Source organism: Phodopus roborovskii, unplaced genomic scaffold, assembly GCF_943737965.1.
Source record: "Phodopus roborovskii unplaced genomic scaffold, PHOROB, whole genome shotgun sequence".
Taxonomy (NCBI): Eukaryota; Metazoa; Chordata; class Mammalia; order Rodentia; family Cricetidae; genus Phodopus; species Phodopus roborovskii.
The window spans coordinates 36,508,385-36,527,784 of record NW_026126525.1 but is presented as its reverse complement, the minus strand read 5'-3'; the positions used below and the strand labels follow the sequence as shown (position 1 = coordinate 36,527,784).

General features: G+C 36.3%; 1 protein-coding gene across 1 annotated transcript in view; it reads left to right on the top strand.

Annotated features, from left to right (window-relative positions):
- The window catches only part of Cngb3 (cyclic nucleotide gated channel subunit beta 3), a 174,275-nt gene that overhangs the window by 110,845 nt on the left and 44,030 nt on the right, over positions 1-19,400 (top strand). The window contains exons 9-13 of the mRNA XM_051198109.1: positions 3,500-3,564; positions 4,255-4,377; positions 8,139-8,280; positions 12,925-13,084; positions 15,794-15,891. Coding sequence (XP_051054066.1) covers positions 3,500-3,564; positions 4,255-4,377; positions 8,139-8,280; positions 12,925-13,084; positions 15,794-15,891 — 588 coding nt within the window. The remainder of the gene's footprint in view (positions 1-3,499; positions 3,565-4,254; positions 4,378-8,138; positions 8,281-12,924; positions 13,085-15,793; positions 15,892-19,400) is intronic.

The window sequence follows — 19,400 nt, the reverse complement described above, 5'->3', positions numbered from 1 at the left end:
CCATTTCTTTAAAGGATTTTCTTACTTCCTCTTTTAGTGTCTCTATCATCTTCATGAAGTTGTTTTTAGAGTCATTCTCTTCTGCTTCATCTGTGTTGGGATGTTAGGTCTTGTTGGTGTAGAGTCCCTAGACTCTGGGGGCATCATATTCATCTTTCTGTTGTTGACTCTGTTCTTATACTGATGTCTTTTTCCAGTGTGTAATGGTGGGGTCTCTCCCTCTCATGGGGGGGTACAGGACCAAGGTTCTCTGCTATTGGATACAAGCAAGTCCAATACTCCAATGGTTCTCCTCTTCCAGTGGGTAGAGGTGGGACTAGGGTGCTGGTAGACTCTGAATGGGCTGGTCCACTGGAACGGGTTACCCCATGCACAATTCTAGTCCTCAGGAGGCTCCAAGCAGGGCACATGAAGGTGGGCTCCCTCCGTGGGTTTAGGCTAGGCCAGGAAGCTGGCAGACTCTGTATAGGCTGGTTGCTGGGACAGGTTACACCGTTCAGTCCCCAGGCCTCAGGAGGCCCTAACCAGGGCCCTGGAAGGCAGGCCAGAAACAAACCCACACTTACCGGCTCCCATGGGTGGAGGTAGGACTAGGATACAGGCAGACTCTAGACAAGCCAGTCCACTTGGATGGACTCCTCAATGCATGCATAGGCCCCAGGCCTCAGGAGGCTCCACTCTAAAATTTTATTCACCTAAGTTTCTATAATAATAGGAACAATGAAAACAGTTTTACATCCTTGCTAAAACTAAAATGCTCATCAAGATTTTGTGGCTCCTTATAATCTGAGCCCTTGGGAAGATGAGGATTTCCATTAGTTTAAAACAGTCTAGGCTACATAATAATTCTCCGACTAGCCTGAGCTACAGCATTAGATTCTGTCTCAAAAAAAACAAAAAGTCACAAAGCAGAGTTTACAGAACACAACTAATTTATGCAAACAAGAAAGAAAAAATGTTAAGTTTTAGATATTTACATAAATTCCTAAATACTACAAATATTTTTCAGAAACTAATTAAAGCAGCTGCCTAAGATGAAAAGGAAAATCAGGATGAATAGAAGCAACAGAGTTTTAAAGGAATATATTTAACACTGATTTTGTAATACTTGTATGCATTGACTATTAAAAGTGTTCTAAGACATACATGTTTCATAAACTCAGCTTCATTGGGTAACGTACAAATTAGAGGAAAATCTCAGTGTTTTTTTTAATGTATGTAAATACATAAATCTTTAAGAATAGCAATAGTTAAGAGTATTAATTGATCTTGCAGAGGATGCAGGTTTCATTCCCTGCACCCATATTCAAGCTCACAATGTTCTGTTACTCCAGTTCCTAGAGAACTGGCTCCCTCTTCTGCCAACTGTGGGCACCATATGTGGTGCAGACATACATGCAAGGAAAACGCCTGTATATACATGATTTTAAAAAACAAAAATAAATAAATCTCATTTTTAAAAAAGAATATTGAATACTTGTACCTCAAAAGACAGCCTCCTTAAACAAGAAAGATTTTATTAATTTAAAAAATTATTTTTAATTTCATACTTTTTTTTTTTTTTTTTTTTGCATCCTGGGAAACAAGTTGGTTATCTTTCCAGTATAACACTAGCAACAGTGATGGATCCTACAACAATAGCAGTTGCTACCACTAACAGCAAAGTAGACACTTTACTTCCATTATCTATTTTATTCCTCCTCACAAGTTCATGTTACCAGTGGTGGGGATGTGACTCAGCATAGTGGGAAAGCCTGCTTGTCCACACTGATGACATAGGCAGTACTCATCTTGCTCCAGATTATCTGCTATAATATTGGTAAATAGAGGTTAGGCATAAAAAACTTCCTTTCTATGCTTATGATTTTTCCTAAGAATACAGTCCTACTCTGTATCCCAACATCCCCCCCCCCCCAGAAACTGTAGAGGCCACTAATGTGACTTTGGAATATGACTGCAAATTGAGGCAGAACACAATGTTCCAAGCATCATACCACCATCCTGTCAAACTTAGAATCTCACAAGAAAGTTCAGGAGGCATGTGTTAAAAAAAATACTTGATTTTCAAAAAGACTCTTTCAAAAAGATTCTTATGAATTTGGGAGTTTATATAGCTTTTGAATGAAAGTTTATAAAATGATCATCTCCGAATCCATGTTAGGGAGCCTTCTACAGTCAGCTTTTTAATATAGGATATTACATAAATCAATACTGATCTTTTTCCAGCTGCAGTGTCCTACCGTTCAGTTATTTATAAAGGTGTTATTTGAATGGACAATTCTCTAAGGTAAATATTATCATGTACCTGTCTCCAGGTCATAAAAAAAACATGCTATGAACACAAATTTTCTCTACTATGAACACATTATTTCTCAAATATTGTCCTTAAAAGAAAGCTCCAGTAAAAGCCCAATAAACAAGTAATCAAAATTTGAAATAATAATAATCTCAGGTTTTTTGAGGGATATTTTCAGGAATTTTAGGGAAAAACATATCATTTTTGCATATTTCTAGCTAAAATATATATATATCCTAAGATACAGCAGCCACATGTAAATTGGGGATTTTTGGAATAAGTATTCTCTGAGGACTCCTGTCTATAAGATCTTCCCCTTCAAAGCAAATTCAGCATATCAATGAAGGTAAAGAGCTAAGGTAGGAAGTAGATTTTTCCAGAGTCATGTAATGACAAATACATATCAGCAATAGGGCTGGCATTTAGCTCTGGTATTCTTGGTGAGCCCATGGTTTTATCCCACACCCTATTTCCTATAGAAATGTAGGAGTGAGAATAGGATAGAATAAGAGTATCCAAACAATGTGAAAGCTGAGACAAAAGTTGAAATATAAAAGAACATACAGCATTTGTCATTCTGGGCCTGTGTCACTTCATTTGATGTGATTTTTTTCTAGTTCCATCTATTTACCTAAAAAAATGTCATGGTTTCATTTTTCCTAATAGTTGAGTAAATATTCATTTATGTGCATGTGCCACATTTAAGAAAGAATCTTCAGAGAAACAGCAACTCTATTTGGATTAGTTCACATGAAGTCATTGAACCTTCAGATAACAGAACTCAAGCCTTTGCTAATACTTAATGAACTTCATATTTTGAAAATATATATATATATATTATATATATACATATATAAAATTTGACACCTCTTACTAGAAATAAAGCTACTGTTAACAACAATATACCTTTGTCTTTGATTTTAATCATTGCAAAATAGAGTTTTATTATATTCATTAGAAAGAAACCCATTATTGGTTTTCAAAAAGCATCAAAATAAGACTATAACCAAAGGCTAGAAATAAAATAAAGCACTGAGCTTTATAGGTTTCGCAGTGCTGTCAAGAGAAAATACCAGTAAACATAACATGTTTTTAAAGACATGCATAAATTATTTCCAATGAACAAAATATGTTACACATTTTTTATCTAAATAAACATGTAGTTAAATTACTTGTGCATTTCTTCTTATTATTTCTTTTCAGTACACCTCATTCTTTGAGTTTAATAATCGCCTGGAGTCTATAATGGACAAAGCATATATCTACAGGTGAGTATCATTGTTAAATATGGAGGAAACAGAAAGTGATGGAAGAACATTTTAGACAACATTTAGGAGAAAATGACTACACTGCTCAAAAACATGGGACATTTTCCCATTTTGCTATATAATGTTAAGTGCATGATCCAAAGTGAATTAGACTGTTTCAAGTCAGATTAAAGCAAGGAAGCCATAGTATGAAAGAGGACCTATTGTGTTTCCATTTAAACAATAAGAGATGAGTTCACTCTTCCCAGTCAGCTGATGACAATTCATGTCTGGTCTAAATTTCACTCATTTGTCATTCTGAACTTCATGAGCTCAGAGACCTTCAGTCACAGTTCATCACAGCATGAAGTCCTGTGAGCCTTTCAGATATCCAGGTAAATCAGTGTAGCATATTTTATGAGATTCAAAATGAAAAAAATGACCCTCGAGGCATGTCTTTCACAGAGTTGACTCACACCATCTGTGCAAAGAAATGAAGACTTTTTTTTACACTCTGTCAAGCCCATTCAAGAGTCTGCAGTCAAAGAACATGGGATGTCACCTATGCTTTCTCTGCACAAATAAGAGTTGACACTTGGCAAATCTAAAGCAAGATGGTTCATTGGAGACACAGAGCAAACTAAAACGTTGAAATCAGCTGCTTTCCAGAAACAATGTCAACCCTTATTTTCCATTTATTCTCTCTGACAGAGTCATTCGAACAATTGGTTACTTGCTGTTTCTTCTGCACATTAATGCCTGCATTTATTATTGGGCCTCAGACTATGAAGGAATTGGCACAACTAAGTGGGTCTATAATGGTGAAGGAAACAAGTGAGTTCTAATTTTGAAAGAGACGCTTATTTGTTCTTCTTAATTTTCAGTTTGGGCACATGAATTTTGATAAGCGAGAATTTTCCTCAGTTTATATAGGCATGTATTAGTTGTACATAGTAATAAATTTGTTTATGGTATCTTTTCATAAGAGTAGCAATGTACATTAGCCATATCCACACCTCTAAATAGCCTTTCTTATCATCTTCCCACTCCCATTGATCCTATCCCCTTCCCAACTTTCAGGGTGTGTGTGTGTGTGTGTATGTGTGTGTGTGTGTGTGTGTGTGTGTGTGTGTGTGTGTGTGTTTATGAGTTTAATTTGGATATTTACTGAAGCATGGGTGAAAGATTATGGACACATAGGCAGCTTACCAGTAGCTATGCCACTGAAAACAATTGTCAGTCACTGTTCACCATAAGCAGTAGAACCTCTCTTGTGTGTTAGTATGCTTTCAAGTGAAAAAGCACAAAATAGATTAGAAAGTAGAGAGATTATCTAATACAGAGCAGGTGTGTGTCTGTGTATATGTGTCCTAGTTCGGTGGGCAAAATGTGATTCTTACTGTGAACTATAATCTAAAAGGTTTGAAAACCTCTGCTTAAGGTAACCTAGCAATAACGTAACTTAATAACTACAATGATGGTTGTTAGTAACGATTAATGTTAATTATTTAGGGGGCAGGTCCAATAGCTAATTAGTTGATCATTGAAGGGTTTTATGAATTTATGAAGGAGCTGTATCCACTTACTAGACTGAATAAAGAATAACAAGACTCATAAATAAAACTTGATAACTAAGCAGCAAGTGTCCCATGAATGAAACAGGTCACTTCAATTTTTTAATTGTTCAATCATTACAATTTGGGTTGTTCAATAACATTTCCTTTCAGGAAATACAAGGATAAAGTAAACTACATTAACTTTCTGCTCCAGTTAAATAACATTGGATATATTGCAAGACAATGTATTCACTAGAAAAAAAGTAAGTCTCAGAATTCCTTTTAAGGGCAACCCATAGCAACCTTGGGATGGAAAGCAAAGGTAATGAAAATATCTCACAAAATTATATACTACCCAAAGCAAGTCAGTTATGTGTACAGGATTATAAGTTTTTTTTTTACTTTTAATCCAAACTTATTTCCTAAATATTTTTTAATATTACAATATAATTGCACCATTATTCCTTTTTCTTTATTCCCTCCACGCCATCCTATATATTCCTCTTTGCTCTCTTTCAGATAATGGCCTTTTTTTTTCATTAATTGTTAGAAGTGATTTGTTTTTAAATCTTATAGTCAAAAGGCCCACTGACTGTGAAACACACACACTCACACACACACACACACACACACACACACACACACACTTTGTGATGCTACTTATATGAATTTCCAGAATAAATATATGATCCTATTTACAATAACACCAAATGGGATTTAAAAAAATAAAACTAAGAGGTCCAAGGCACATATACTGGAAACAACAGTGTGAAAATGAAAGCAGGTGAAACAAAAACAAATAAATGCAATGACAACTAGATTCATGGATTGGATGATGATTATCATTCAAATGTGACCTACTCAGGCAAACCCTATCAAAATCTAAGTGGTATCTTATACCCGTCACAAAAGTCAAGTAACTGGATTAAATACACAAATATGAGATTACAAACTATGAAACTATTTCAAAGAAAGCAGAGAAGGCTAACTCTATGATCTTCTTTGGGCAATGACATGTTCAATATGACTCCTCAAACACACGTAAAGCAAAAATAGACACACAGATTTTCATCACACTAAAAACAAAACCTTTAACAAAATACAAATACAACCTACCAAACTGGATAAAATATATACAAACCATATCCATAATAATGGGCTAAAGTCCCAAATATGAGAAATTCCTTCAATTTAATAGCGAAAGCCTTCAATAAATAATAATTTAAATGACATTTCTTGAATGAACGCTTATGGAGATGGCTGGTGAGAACATATATGGATCTCTATATCATTAACCATCAGGAAATACATATCAAAACTACAATGCAATATCATATTGCCCCAACTAGAATGGCAATAATTAGAAAAAGAAAACAGGTATTGTAGTAAACAATGGAAAGGAAGCAGAAAAATGAGAATGTCCATACACTGTCAAGGGATTGTAAATTAGTACAGAAAACAGAATGAAGACATCTCAAAAAATGGGGGGGGGGAGTCTTTTTTATTATTGACATTCGAATCAGTATAAGTTTGATTTGCACTTGCCTGATGATCAATGACATTGAGGTTTTTTTCTTATACATTTGGTTATTTGAACATCTTTCTAGAAATATTTGTTTAGATTTGCCCAATTTTTAATCAGATTGTTTCTTGAGTGCCTTCTATGTTCACAGAGGCATAATTCTTATTTTCACATTTTCTTTAAGTTCAGTGTTAAGTTCTCTTATTGTTTTTACTTGTATCTGTGTGTTGTCATGCATTAAAAATTTATAGAGAGTCTATGTATAAAATCCACCAGATGGAATCTCCTTGAAAAGATTTATCTGCCTGGAGTGTAGATATTAGAGATGAACACCCTTGACTAATTAAGCTAATCCTAGAAAATCAATATGATGCCATCTAATTAAATTACAAATCTTACCTTTGGTTTGGCATGTCTGGGTGTGCAAGACATGTCTGAGAAAAGAATCCAAAAATAAACCACAAAGCATCAGGGCAGAGAATTTCCAATTAATGTAGCATACTATTTAATATTTTAAAAGTTCAAAGCTAACCCTTGAGACTTGGAAAGTCAATGCCAACATTTCATATTTAACTGTCAGTCTTAACATCTATAAATAAGGTAAAAGTAGATAATACTGTGTTTGTTCCTATTAACACTAAAATGATGTATAATAGAATTGACCACATAGGAAAAATATCTAGTCCTTTTCCTCTCTTGGGAAGTATTAAATTTAGTTAAGTTTCCTCAGTTTAAAGAAACCCACAGATTGAGGGAAAAGTGTATGGGAAAAAAATATTTTCAATTAGAAAAAAAAAAAAAAAAAGAGGTCCATGTACCTTAAGACAGGCAGAATATGAGAAAGCTCAATTTAGCCATACGAGAAAGATAAGTAGAAAGTTATCCTGCCATCCCCAACCAGACCTGCACAAGCCTAGACATATAAGAGAAGAAGCTTCCTTGAGCATTCCAAGAAGAGATCAAATGGAAAATAACATAGAAATCCAGACAACAGTAAGACTCATAGGACAAGGAAGCTGACCTCAATGTGTGTTCCCAGATGTCTCCAATCATCCCAGTCACTCCATCCCAAAGCCCACTCATTGTGGAACATAGGCAGCATGTCTGTGTTAACTCTCGTACAAATCTCTACCCAAAAATTAGAAGCCTGATAAAATGGACCACCAAATTTGTAAACAGTAAATATCCTCCTCAGGTTTAAAAGTTTAAGCCAGGCGTTGGTGGCGCACACCTTTAATCCCAGCACTTGGGAGGCAGAGGCAGATGGATCTCTGTGAGTTCAAGTCCAGCGTGCTCTAGAGAGCTAGTTCCAGGACAGGCTCCAAAGCTACAGAGAAACCCTATCTCAAAAACAAAAAAAAAAAAAAAAAAAAAAAAAAAGTTTAGTCATGTCCTAGTGTTTATTAAGGAGTTTACAATAGCATGAACAATGTTTGCCCATTCCTTATGAACTTTGTGTGTGAACAAAATGGTATTACAATGATATGTAAAGAAAAACCTACGCATCTTTTTTATAGGTATCTGAGATGTTATTATTGGGCAGTTCGATCTTTAATTACTATTGGGGGCCTTCCAGAGCCACAGACTTCATTTGAAATTCTTTTTCAACTCTTGAATTTTATTTCTGGAGTTTTTGTGTTCTCCAGCTTAATTGGTCAGGTAAGCACACAATGAATCCCTGATACAAAATATGTCCATTTTTAAGAGGCTAATAAATATCTATAAATTTTATGGAGGAAATATTGAAATCTATGGTTCTTTTTCCCATTCTTCCTTCTTTTACTACCTTTCACAGATTTAATAGTGTGGAATAGAATGTGCTTAAACCAACATTACAACATTGACTTGTTTTTTCATTTTGAGACACTCTTGACATGTAGTCTAGGCTAGCCTCAAACTCATGGTCCTCTTTCCTCTCACTGAAGAAAGAATTCACATTCTAAGCACTGGAATTATATATCCATGCCAGCAAACCCAGATATTTTTCATTTTTAGCCATTAAATCTTCCAGGAAACCTGCTGGCCAAGTTTGCTAGGATATAAACCCTTTGAATTTACAGTAAAACCATTATAATTCATAATATGTAGCAAAGTCTAGAATCTGAGCCAGGTATTTCATGGAGCATATATTGTTGCACAGCATATGGCAAAGCACACAATGCAAAGTGGGCCTGTGACATGCGAGAACCAAGGAGGTAGTAAAATTATTCAGTACAACATGGGCAAGTCCTACCAGAGACACCTCAGACTCATTAATTTTTGCTCATTATATGTTATGAGTAGTTTTTCCCTTCTGGCCCCAAATAACACAGAGACACTGTATTAGATATAAAGCTGTAGGGCAGTTACTAGTTTCTTATCGGCTAGCTCTGTCTCATTTATTAACCCATTTCTATTAATTTAAGTACTTCCACATGGTCTTATCTTACCGGAGAGAGAGGCTGGCGTTTTTCTCTCTCCGTCCCCCATCTTGGATCTTCCTCTCTACTACTTTCTCTCTCCTCCTTGTCTCCTAGTCCTGTCTATCTTGCTTTCCTATTGGCCAACAGTGCTTTATTCATTAACCAATACAAGAAACATATTTACAAAATGACATCTCCCATCAATTATGCATTCAGAAACCTTTGATTGTTTCCAGTTTTTTGCAGCCCCCACATTCAGTTATGCAACTACATACAATGCATGATTTAAGACACTGAGTACTATATCACAAAAATCAATAAACCCACTACAAAAACTATTGATTCTTAACTTGCTTACAGTAGTATGAATAAAATTCATTCTATAACAATAAGAACTACTATCCATGATATTTGATACTGCTCAAAAATTGTCAGAAATCAAATAATGCATTTATTAATGTTAAGTGTCTGCTAAACATGGCAAGTGTCAGAGGACTTTATAAGCCCTCTATTTTTCAGAAAAGAGAAGCCTCTCAGGTTACATGGAGCAGATATAAGAGAGGCATTTTCAAGAGCCAAGTAGTATTCAGTTAACCACAACAGGCAGTTAAGTTAATCAGAGTTAGTTATGGAAATATGTCATTGGTAAAACATGGAATGTGTTTGAGATCCAGAAGGCAATGATGGGGCAAATGATCTTTAGAAACAAGTGCAAGAATAAAATATTTTAAAGATTTTGAATGCTAAATTTGAGTTTTACCTTGACAACAATGGGAAGCAGTCTAGGGAGGGTATTGAACATGGAGATTCAAAGTTCATTATAATATGAACCAGTGTTTTTAAATGTGTTTTATTACTACTTGGGTGTGGCAAGTCTAAGAGATCAAGGACAATTGCTACTGAAAGGATTAATTTGCTATGCTCACAGGTCTGAAAAGGAGGAAGCATGATACAACATGAGGATGTTGAGCAAAACATGTAATTACTGGGAGGAGGGTGCAGAGTTGCATCTGATTAACCATTAAGGTCAGCTAATTTGAATAACTTCATCAGGCTTTGAGATGTCAGTCTATTGGTCTGGTACCTAGGACTGTCATGTACAACAGATCGTGTCTTAAATGTGGGGAGAGACTATGCAAGGGCTATATAACGGGTTAGTTAATTTGAATTATAAAAAGCACTCTCAGAAGAATTGAGTCACTATCTCTCAGAAATTGGCTATAGACGTAAAAAGCAGTCAAGGCTGTAGGTCAGCAAGCCTCCAAATACAAATACATAAAAGTATAGAAAATAGATAGGTAGTTAATCTCAATGCACAGGGGCATGTCAACTTCAGCTTAGACATGTTAACAAACTATACAGGGAAGTTAGAACAACAACTTCACTTTAAAAAAACATTTAGGTATTGGAAAATATTGAAATATTTGAAATACTGAAATTTTGGAACCTCAAGAAGATAATATTATAAGGGTAAATTATCATAGCAATGGATGGAGACAATTATTAATAGTTGAAATATAAAGCTAGCTGGATAAATTTTCAATTTTAATTAAATGGAATGAAATACCAAAAAAACACATTATGTCATAATATATCATAAAATCAGTGTGTGGTGCATTCATTGTTTTCTCATTTTTATGGATGAGGAGACTTTAAAGAGATTAAGAGTTTGGTCAGGGTGTAATATCTGTCATACACCTTTAATCTCACCACAAGAGAGGCTGAGTCAGGAAGATGCCAGTGAGCTCAAGGCCAGCCTGATCTACATAGTGAGTTCCAGGACAGCCAGAGGCTCTGTCTCAAAAAACAGAAACAGATTAAGAGGGATTGCAATTCATACTGTCTTAAAATAGAGTGGTATGTGAAAAAATGGATGGTCAAAGTAAAATCTAACACACATTGAGCCCTTGGTGTGTGCAAATCAATTTTCAAAAGACTAGAAAATTATGTATCTGTCCTGAAATGTCAGGACTTGGGAAGCAGAAGCAAGAGAAGGTAAAAGTTCAAAGCCACCCAGTCTACGTAGCAAATTCCAATTCAGCCAGGACTGCATTGCTGGATTCTGCCTCAAAAATCAATAAAGAGGAAAAAGGGGAAATGATGTCTGCCCAGCAGAGTGAGAGTCCCTCACCACTGAATGTTTCCCTTGGACTGCCACAGCTGTACCACTTGAGAAAGTCTGAACTCAGACTCTACTTTAGACCAACTGAACCACAACAGGCATCCCAATAGCTCTTGTGGTGATTCTTACACATGTGATAATCTAATAAGTGTAGCACACCTGCCTTTCAATTGGATTTGAAACACAAGAAACACCTGCACAAGAAACACCAGAAACTGTGGTGGTGCTAAAGTACATGAGAGAGTAAAGCTGGAGATAAAGACTTCCACCTTAAGCTCTCGGAGGGAATAAAAAATGCTAGGAAGCAAACAGAAACAAAAGTAAGACAACTTGCAATAAAATCTCCATGTTTCAAAACCCATGCATATGATCATACCAGTGACTGTGCCTCAAAATTAACTATCATTCTTCATGCTGAATTCTACTGTCTAGTAAAACTTACAAATCCTCTCATTGTCTAACTCGCCAACCATGACATCCTTTTGTAGACTGGAACTCGATGTGGAATGCATATTGTCCTCATTCCCCTCATCAGTGAAACCCAACACTGCTGAAGTACAGTACATAATACGTTCAGATAAATACACTCAACATCATTTAAACCCACCTAAATGTGTCCTTGATTCCAGAGAATACCCTGGTTAAATCTCTCAACCCAACCTCTAATAAATATATGTCTGACAGTCTTGGAGAACTGGATAATGTGGCACATGAACAAAGAAAGAGAAGATCAAGGAACTGAGACTGTAGAATAGTTGGAGAGCCATTGAAGAATAAAAGTCTCTGAAATGTGGCTGTAAAGGAATTTTCTGGATAGCTCTTAGCAAATACTTTTGCGGAAAAAAAATAGATTCAATTATTTCTAAAACTGTAAACTGAGGAAGCATCACTGTGAAAGATATTTGAGATATACTTTAAAAATCATAATAATAAAAAGTAGGGTTTTTTCCCATAAGCAGAAAAGGCTACACAGCTACTAGAATGAATGAGCAAAGTATTAGTGTGAAAGTGAAGTCTGGCTTTCCGCCCATAATAAACCCACAGTCAAAGCAAATTTATAACCACTTGCTCCTCTCTATGTGAGAGGAAGAGCCAAGCAATATATCTTTTTTGTGCTGAGACCTTAAAGATCAGCTTTTAACCTAGAGTGGGTTTTTATGGCTGAGTTATAAACATTCGAGAACTAAACCTGACAGTTCCTTGAGGATTGTCACAGTGCAGACAACGCTTCAGTAATTTCAGCACATTTCAACTTCTACTGAATACTGTGCCTTGAACGTGATAAGATTTGATTTTATCTGTATAAACAACATGAAAGGAAGAACAGAGGCTAAAATTGCATGATGAGTTGAGCCTATAGAGCCAGCCACCCTGGCTGATCAGTGAAGGGTACTTTCATAGAGAGACTTGTCAAAATCCAACTAGCCATTCTTCTGCAGGATAATTGCTCCACTCTCATTACACTTCCCTTGCATCTGTGCAGGGATTATAATGGCCTTAAAATGTCAACTCTCATTTTCATGATAATATATAGCTCTGTGACGATTGTGTGCATTCACCTGCGTTATGAAACCAAATCCTCACAAAAATCTCACATGGTTGATATAATGGGCCTTATTATTGTCAGTGAGATAATCTAATTTCCAACATTTTACTAGGAGCCAATGTCAGGTTGTTAAAGTCAGACAATCATGGAAATAGGAGGGGGTGTTGTGTAAGAACAAGCAATTCAGATGAAATTTGTCTCCGGGGTGTGAATGACCATGTTTATGCTTTTAGATGCGTGATGTTATTGGAGCAGCAACAGCCAATCAGCACAACTTCCATGTCTGCATGGACCATATCAATAACTACATGAAAAAATACTCCATCCCTCAGAGTGTGCAATATCGAGTTCGGACGTGGCTGGAATATACATGGACCTCTCAGAGAATACTAGGTGAGCACAACAAATGATGGTTACATTACTTTAAACCATATTACACAATAAAAATTATGTGAGGTAAAAGAGGAGATCTTTGGATTTGAATAACAATTTGAAAAACAAATGATCTCTCAGATATTAATTTAATATGAATAATTTTTCTTAAATGTGGATACATATTTGAAGGCAAATCTTGGAATAAAAAGGTTAAATTTTACTCAGTGCCTAACAGATGCTAGGAATACACAATTTCTCACATTATTCACACACACACACACACACACACACACACACACACACGGGGGGGGGGGAAATTAGGTGTCATTGACCCCTTTTCAGAAGCAAGAATATAGCAGAGGCCCTAAGTGCAAACTTTGGCCAAGAACTCTTAACTGGAACTGAGCCCTGAATCTGCCCTCCAAACTCGTGATCTGTCTGTGACAGCTTCTCTCCCTGGGAGCACAGTATGCAAAAAAAAAGCACAAGCTTCCAGGTCATTTTCATTGCACAGCATGGTTCTCAGTTAGTTCTAAGAGACCATTATTTATCAGTGTTGTCTGCTCTGCAACTACAAAATTGGAGCTCAAAAAATAATTTTTACTAAAGCATATAAAGCAAGTTATGGGCCAGTTGACAATAAATTAAACTGTTAGTTTCTTTTATAAAATAATAAGAATTAATATTACTGAGATGTCAACTTCCTTTAGTGGAAATATAAGGTTCTCAAATCACAATTTTTCCTCAGAGAAGAAAGGGTCTACTGGTTCTGGCCACAGGACTTTCTTCTACCAATCTGGCACTGAGAAGAAACTACAATTTCCCAGAAAGATCAGAGCACCATGTCCCTTCTTTTTAGTCCAAAGATACCCATGAGAGCAATTCTAACAGGAAAAAAAGAAATACCACAAAGTGTGGCTCCTCGTAGCAGCTACAGACACTGACTCAACTCTGGCCTAGAGAATAACAAGAGACAAACAGCCCTCAGAAATAAGAAGCTGTACTTTAAAGACTAACTTATTTTAGATTGTGTGTATGTGTGAGGACCTGCATGTATTTATGTGCACTGCATGCATGCCTGATGCCTACAAAGGCCAGAACATGGCTTCAAATCCCCCAAAACTGGAGTTACAGATAGTTATGAGTTACCATTTAGATACGGAACTGAGTCCAGGTCTCTGCAAGAACAGCAAGTGCCCTTTATCACTGAGTCTTCTCTCTACCTCCCAAGCTATGTTTTTATATGAAAGATGGCATGGAATCCTTTGGAGACAGAGGTACGTGAGTCTCTGTGAGTTGAAGGCTAGCTACTCCACACTGGAAGTTCCAGGCCAGTCAAGACTATATAGTGAGACTGTCTCAAAAAAAGCAAATAATTTTTTTAAACAAAACATCCAAGATAATGCATCCTCATGAACCCTGAGCATATTTGATCTTAAGAATGGGCAATTTTTTAATTAATTTACTGTCAATCTGCAGGTCCATCATTTAAATACATATAGGAAAAATCCATAATGTATTCAGATTCATTATTGGGTTTATAAGCAACCAAGCAACAATAATTTAAATTTCTTCATTAGATTATGTTCCCAGCTGAGATTCCTACTAATTTGTTCAATCCAGCAAGTCTCTGAGTTTAAATTATTTTGGGTTTTTTTTGTTTTGTTTTGTTTTTTTCTATTCTGTCTGCAAAGTAGAAATGAACATCTGGCCATAGGATTGTTATAAAAGTTAAATAAGATCATGGACAAGACAGACCTCCATATGCCTTCAAACACCATCTACCACTCATTGCCATTTGTCATCCTTAGGCTGACAGGGCTGGCAGAAACAAGAGCTAGATCCTTTTCCTACCTCAGCCTGTTCACTAACCTTTGTCCCATAGCCATTAAATGTAACATCTTAAAGTTTCAAAAATAATGTTCTGGAATATTCAGTATGCCATTTGTAGTTAAAATACTTCATTCTGTCGGGCTGGAGAGATAGCTCAATGATTAAGAGCACTAGCTACTTTTCCAGAGGTCCTGAGTTCAATTCCTAGCAACCACATGGTAACTCACAACTATCTATAGTGGAATCTGATTCCCTTTTCTGGCATAAAGTTGTACTTGCAGATAGACCAGTCATATACATAAAACAAATAAACAAATATTTATACTTCATTGCTCTCATGAGCAAAATAGCATGATTGTGATATATGAAGGGCTGGGTTTGGTGGAATTACCTGTAATTCCAGCACTTGGGAGGACCCAGCAGGAAGTTTTCTATGAGTTCAAGGCCAACCTGGGCTTCACTACAAGACCTTGTCTCTCAAAACAAGGACACATCTGAAGCTCCAGTGCAATGAAGATGAAGGAGGATGGTCACTAGAACCCATTGGCCAACTAATCTAGACAGTAAGTTCCAAGGTCAGTAAGAGCCCCTATCTCAAAAACCAGAGTGAAGAGTAATCAAGGAAGACATCAATATCCACATTTAGCCTCTACACAAGCATACATGGCACATGTGCACACATAAATTAAAGACACAGTTGTGCATGAACACATACATACAGTCTTGATGGTAGGCATGTAGCTATTCATAATAAAGATACTGAATTTAAGATATGCTTATTTATAAAACATTTGCATTTTTGTTATTTTCACTTTCATTATTTTTCTACTTACTCTTTGATGAATTGTTTTACTAATTATTCTACTTTTGGTCCATGTGTTTATTTTTACAAAGATGAGTCCAACTTGTTTGAGAGCCTACCAACAGCAATGCGATTATCTCTTGCCATTGACACAAACTTCAGCATCATCAACCAAGTGGAGTTGTTCAAGGCAAGTACTTTTATAATAGAAAAATACAATATTAATTTATTGTAAAAATCTAAGTTCTCACTATATATGGAATTTGTGGGGGTTTTCTTTTTAGTTTTTATTACATTTTATTAATGTATTTGTTTGGTGTGCACATGTGGGAGATTTGGAGGGACACACATGTGCCAAGGTGTATATGTGGCGATCAGAGGGAAATTTACAAGAGTCAGTGGCTTCAGAAGGCAAACTGAGGTGAACATAGTTGGCAGCAGGTGCTTTTACCTCCTGAGTCATCTCACTGTTCTGCCTTATGTTCTAACAAAGTCAAAATAACCTGTATAGTTTACAAAAATCAAAAAGATTATGGGTCCCTGCTCAACAGACAACTTGCTCTTTAGAAGCCTCTCTGTTCTAATTAGTGTCAAAGAAGAGTTCTTCAGCCAAGTTCTTCAGAATATTCGTGCATAAATTTAAATTTAATTAAATTCCACTGCTCTGTCTTTGTTAACACGTGCATCACCTTCCATTTATGATTGTGCCTTAGTAATGTATTATGAATCAAGTTCCCAAGATCAGCTCTGCATTGGCCTATTCATGTAACTATTACTAATGCTTTAGAATTAGCTTCTTTTTTCTTTAAGGAAAAGTCTTACAGTATAACACTAGTCAGCGTAGAATCTGCAACAATAAAAATAAACCAATTTTAGGATGGTTTGAATGATGGTGTCACCATCAAAATTCATACTGAAATTCAATTTCTATATTAAGAGGTATGGCCTAGAGCTAGTGACTGAGTCATAAAATTCTATCTTTTTGCTATATGTCTTTTTCTAGGGAGGCATGAATGTTTATTCACTCCAGACAGGGCAATGATGACTGACAAAATGATTCTGCCCAAATATAGCCTAGGAAACCAATGAGTTTGTAGGATTTGCTTGCACAAGCATAGGTAAGGAGTTACCTGCAGAAGCACAGGTCACTCAATAGCAGCTGCATGACAAGAAAGTCTGCCCCAGCATCAGTGATGACTCCCAAAAGCTGAATCTCTGAAGTTCCCTGCCCAATGTCTAAGCAGCTCTTCTTCCCAACCAACTGCTTCCTGCTTATATAACCTTGCAGACAGGCTTTCTGAGCGTCATTGGTCTTACAAGTTCTGCGAGCCTCATAAGTTTCATTACCTTCTTTTTTGAGTACCCTCCTCACTCAAGGAGGAACTGTTGGAATTTGCACAAACAGACTAAGATCTATTTGTTTGGAGTGATAAACTCCTGCATGGAAATGCCACATAAACAATTTCATTTCCTAACCTTGTGTTCCTGTGAGACATTCAAGTTAGAACAATAATTTAGACCTGTCCATATATTGATGTCTTTTAAGCATGATATCAATGCGAACACTGAATTCTAGCAAGGACAGAAAATAAAATGTAATCCATGCAGAAGCATATATCTTGAAATACAAAATTACTACCTCTTGTCAGAAGATGAAAGAATAGAAGCGGTGTGGTGAGAGTCCTAGGCAGAGTTACTCCAAAGCCCAGCCCAACCACTGACTGACTCTGTATGTTACTAGAAGCAGGCCTATATCAAGGACTCTTGACTGTGGTCATCTCTAGTTTTACATAAGGATTATGGAAAAATTATAAAGAGTGTGATGATATCCAAGTTGCCAGATGACACATAACAGAAAAGAATTGTGATGACTTTAAATTATATTTTTTTTCAATTAAACATTTTAAGCAATGAACAAAGCCAAAATTGACAGCAACAAGTGGAAAAGTAAAATTTAGAACTTACAAATCAAATTAAATATTTCAAATGTTAAAAAGCACACTAGTTCTTTAAGAATTCTTTTTATATCTAAAATGTTTACTGACTTCAAACTCTTGTCAAATCACAGGATTATAGATGAGATTATCCTAAATTTTTACCTATATAGATTTTGTGGTTTACTTAAACTACATGAAGTCTAACATATCAGGTCATAAATAATAAGTTTTAAGAGTGACACTGAATTTGAAACTTCAGCTATAAAGAGCATGAATTGAGGAGTAGGGCAACTGATATGACAGAAACCTCATCAACAGTTGCTTCTACAGGGGAGTCAGGGATGAACATATCAAACAGGAATGTGTCTATAGTACAAAGCACAGTTTCTGACAGAGAACAGTTGTGAGACTTCTCTCCCATATTAATTAAGCAGTTAACAGTTGTTGTAGGGAGGAAGGCAACTTAGAGGAGATACAGTTGACTCGGTGTAGCAACTCACCTAGTGCTCCCTAAGTAGCATAATTAAATTCTGGACAAAAGTGGGGTTGTTGTCATTATTGTTCATACTGCTGCTGCTGCTGCTGGTGGTGGTGGTGATAGTGGTGGTGGTGGTTGAACTAGCATCCCACTGTATAACCCTTCTGGCTTAGAACTCAACATATAGACTAAGCTAGCCTTAAACTGGTGGAGATCCATGGGGCTGTTTCATTTGATCTTTAATTCTAGAACAAATAGAAACAGACTGCAGTGTTATATAGCAGTTTCCTCCAAAATAAACCATGTCATCTTAGAGGGAAGATCATTAAGACCCAAGATGTTCTAAATGGAGATGAAACATTGCATCCTTCAGGGTAACTGTTTAAATCCAGAATGTCATAAACAGAAGTTTCTTAATACTCGGAAAGTAAAAATTAAAAAGCTTCAAGAATTTCTTTAAATTGATCAGCTGTGCTAGAGCCCCTCCCTTAAGCTTATATAAGCAATAAGGACTCGTAAGCTGTGCAACTTTGAAGAAACTCAGACAAGTTGAGCTTCCTAGACAGGGATGCTCCAAACTGCTTAGAATAATATTCTCAAACCTCTCCAGATACCCAGATGCCAGCAGGCTGTGAAGTGTGCTCCAGGTTTCCAACTTTCATGAGCTGTCATGCGTGCAGGGGTGGGCTTTAATGATGTAGCTGTCTTTTAGTCATTTCTGTTCCTGTGAGTAACTCACTCACATTTTTGTAAGTAACCCTAATAAAACTCATTGATTCACCAAGTTGAAGTTTGGTGGTGGTATCTGAACTGCAGTCTGCCATTTGATTCCCTATCTGGGGTGAATAGATGTTTATTCATATCTCTGCAGAAACATATAGAAAAGTTTTTTAATTACAATAGTTATTAATTCCAAAGAATGCTAAGTTACTATAAGGTAACTTTGCAGAGAGGTCCCTCATAATCTTTCAGTTCCAAAAATACTATCACCCTACCCATTGGTTTACCAAATCCTTGCATGTTCCCCAAGCACTCAGATCTATTTGGAATGAGATTGTCAAAGATAAGAATGAAGCCATTATTTACCCTGGATCTTAATGTAGATATATGTGTCTCCACAAAAATACAAATATCTGCCACTTACTCGGCACCTACCTTGTGGCACCATGTAGCAACTTCATTATTTCTTTCAGGAACTCTCTAGTTGTGGAATGAATCAGACTTTCCAGTTTCAAAAGTTGAAGATGTAACCTCTTGACCTCAGCAAATGATCACACTTAGAGA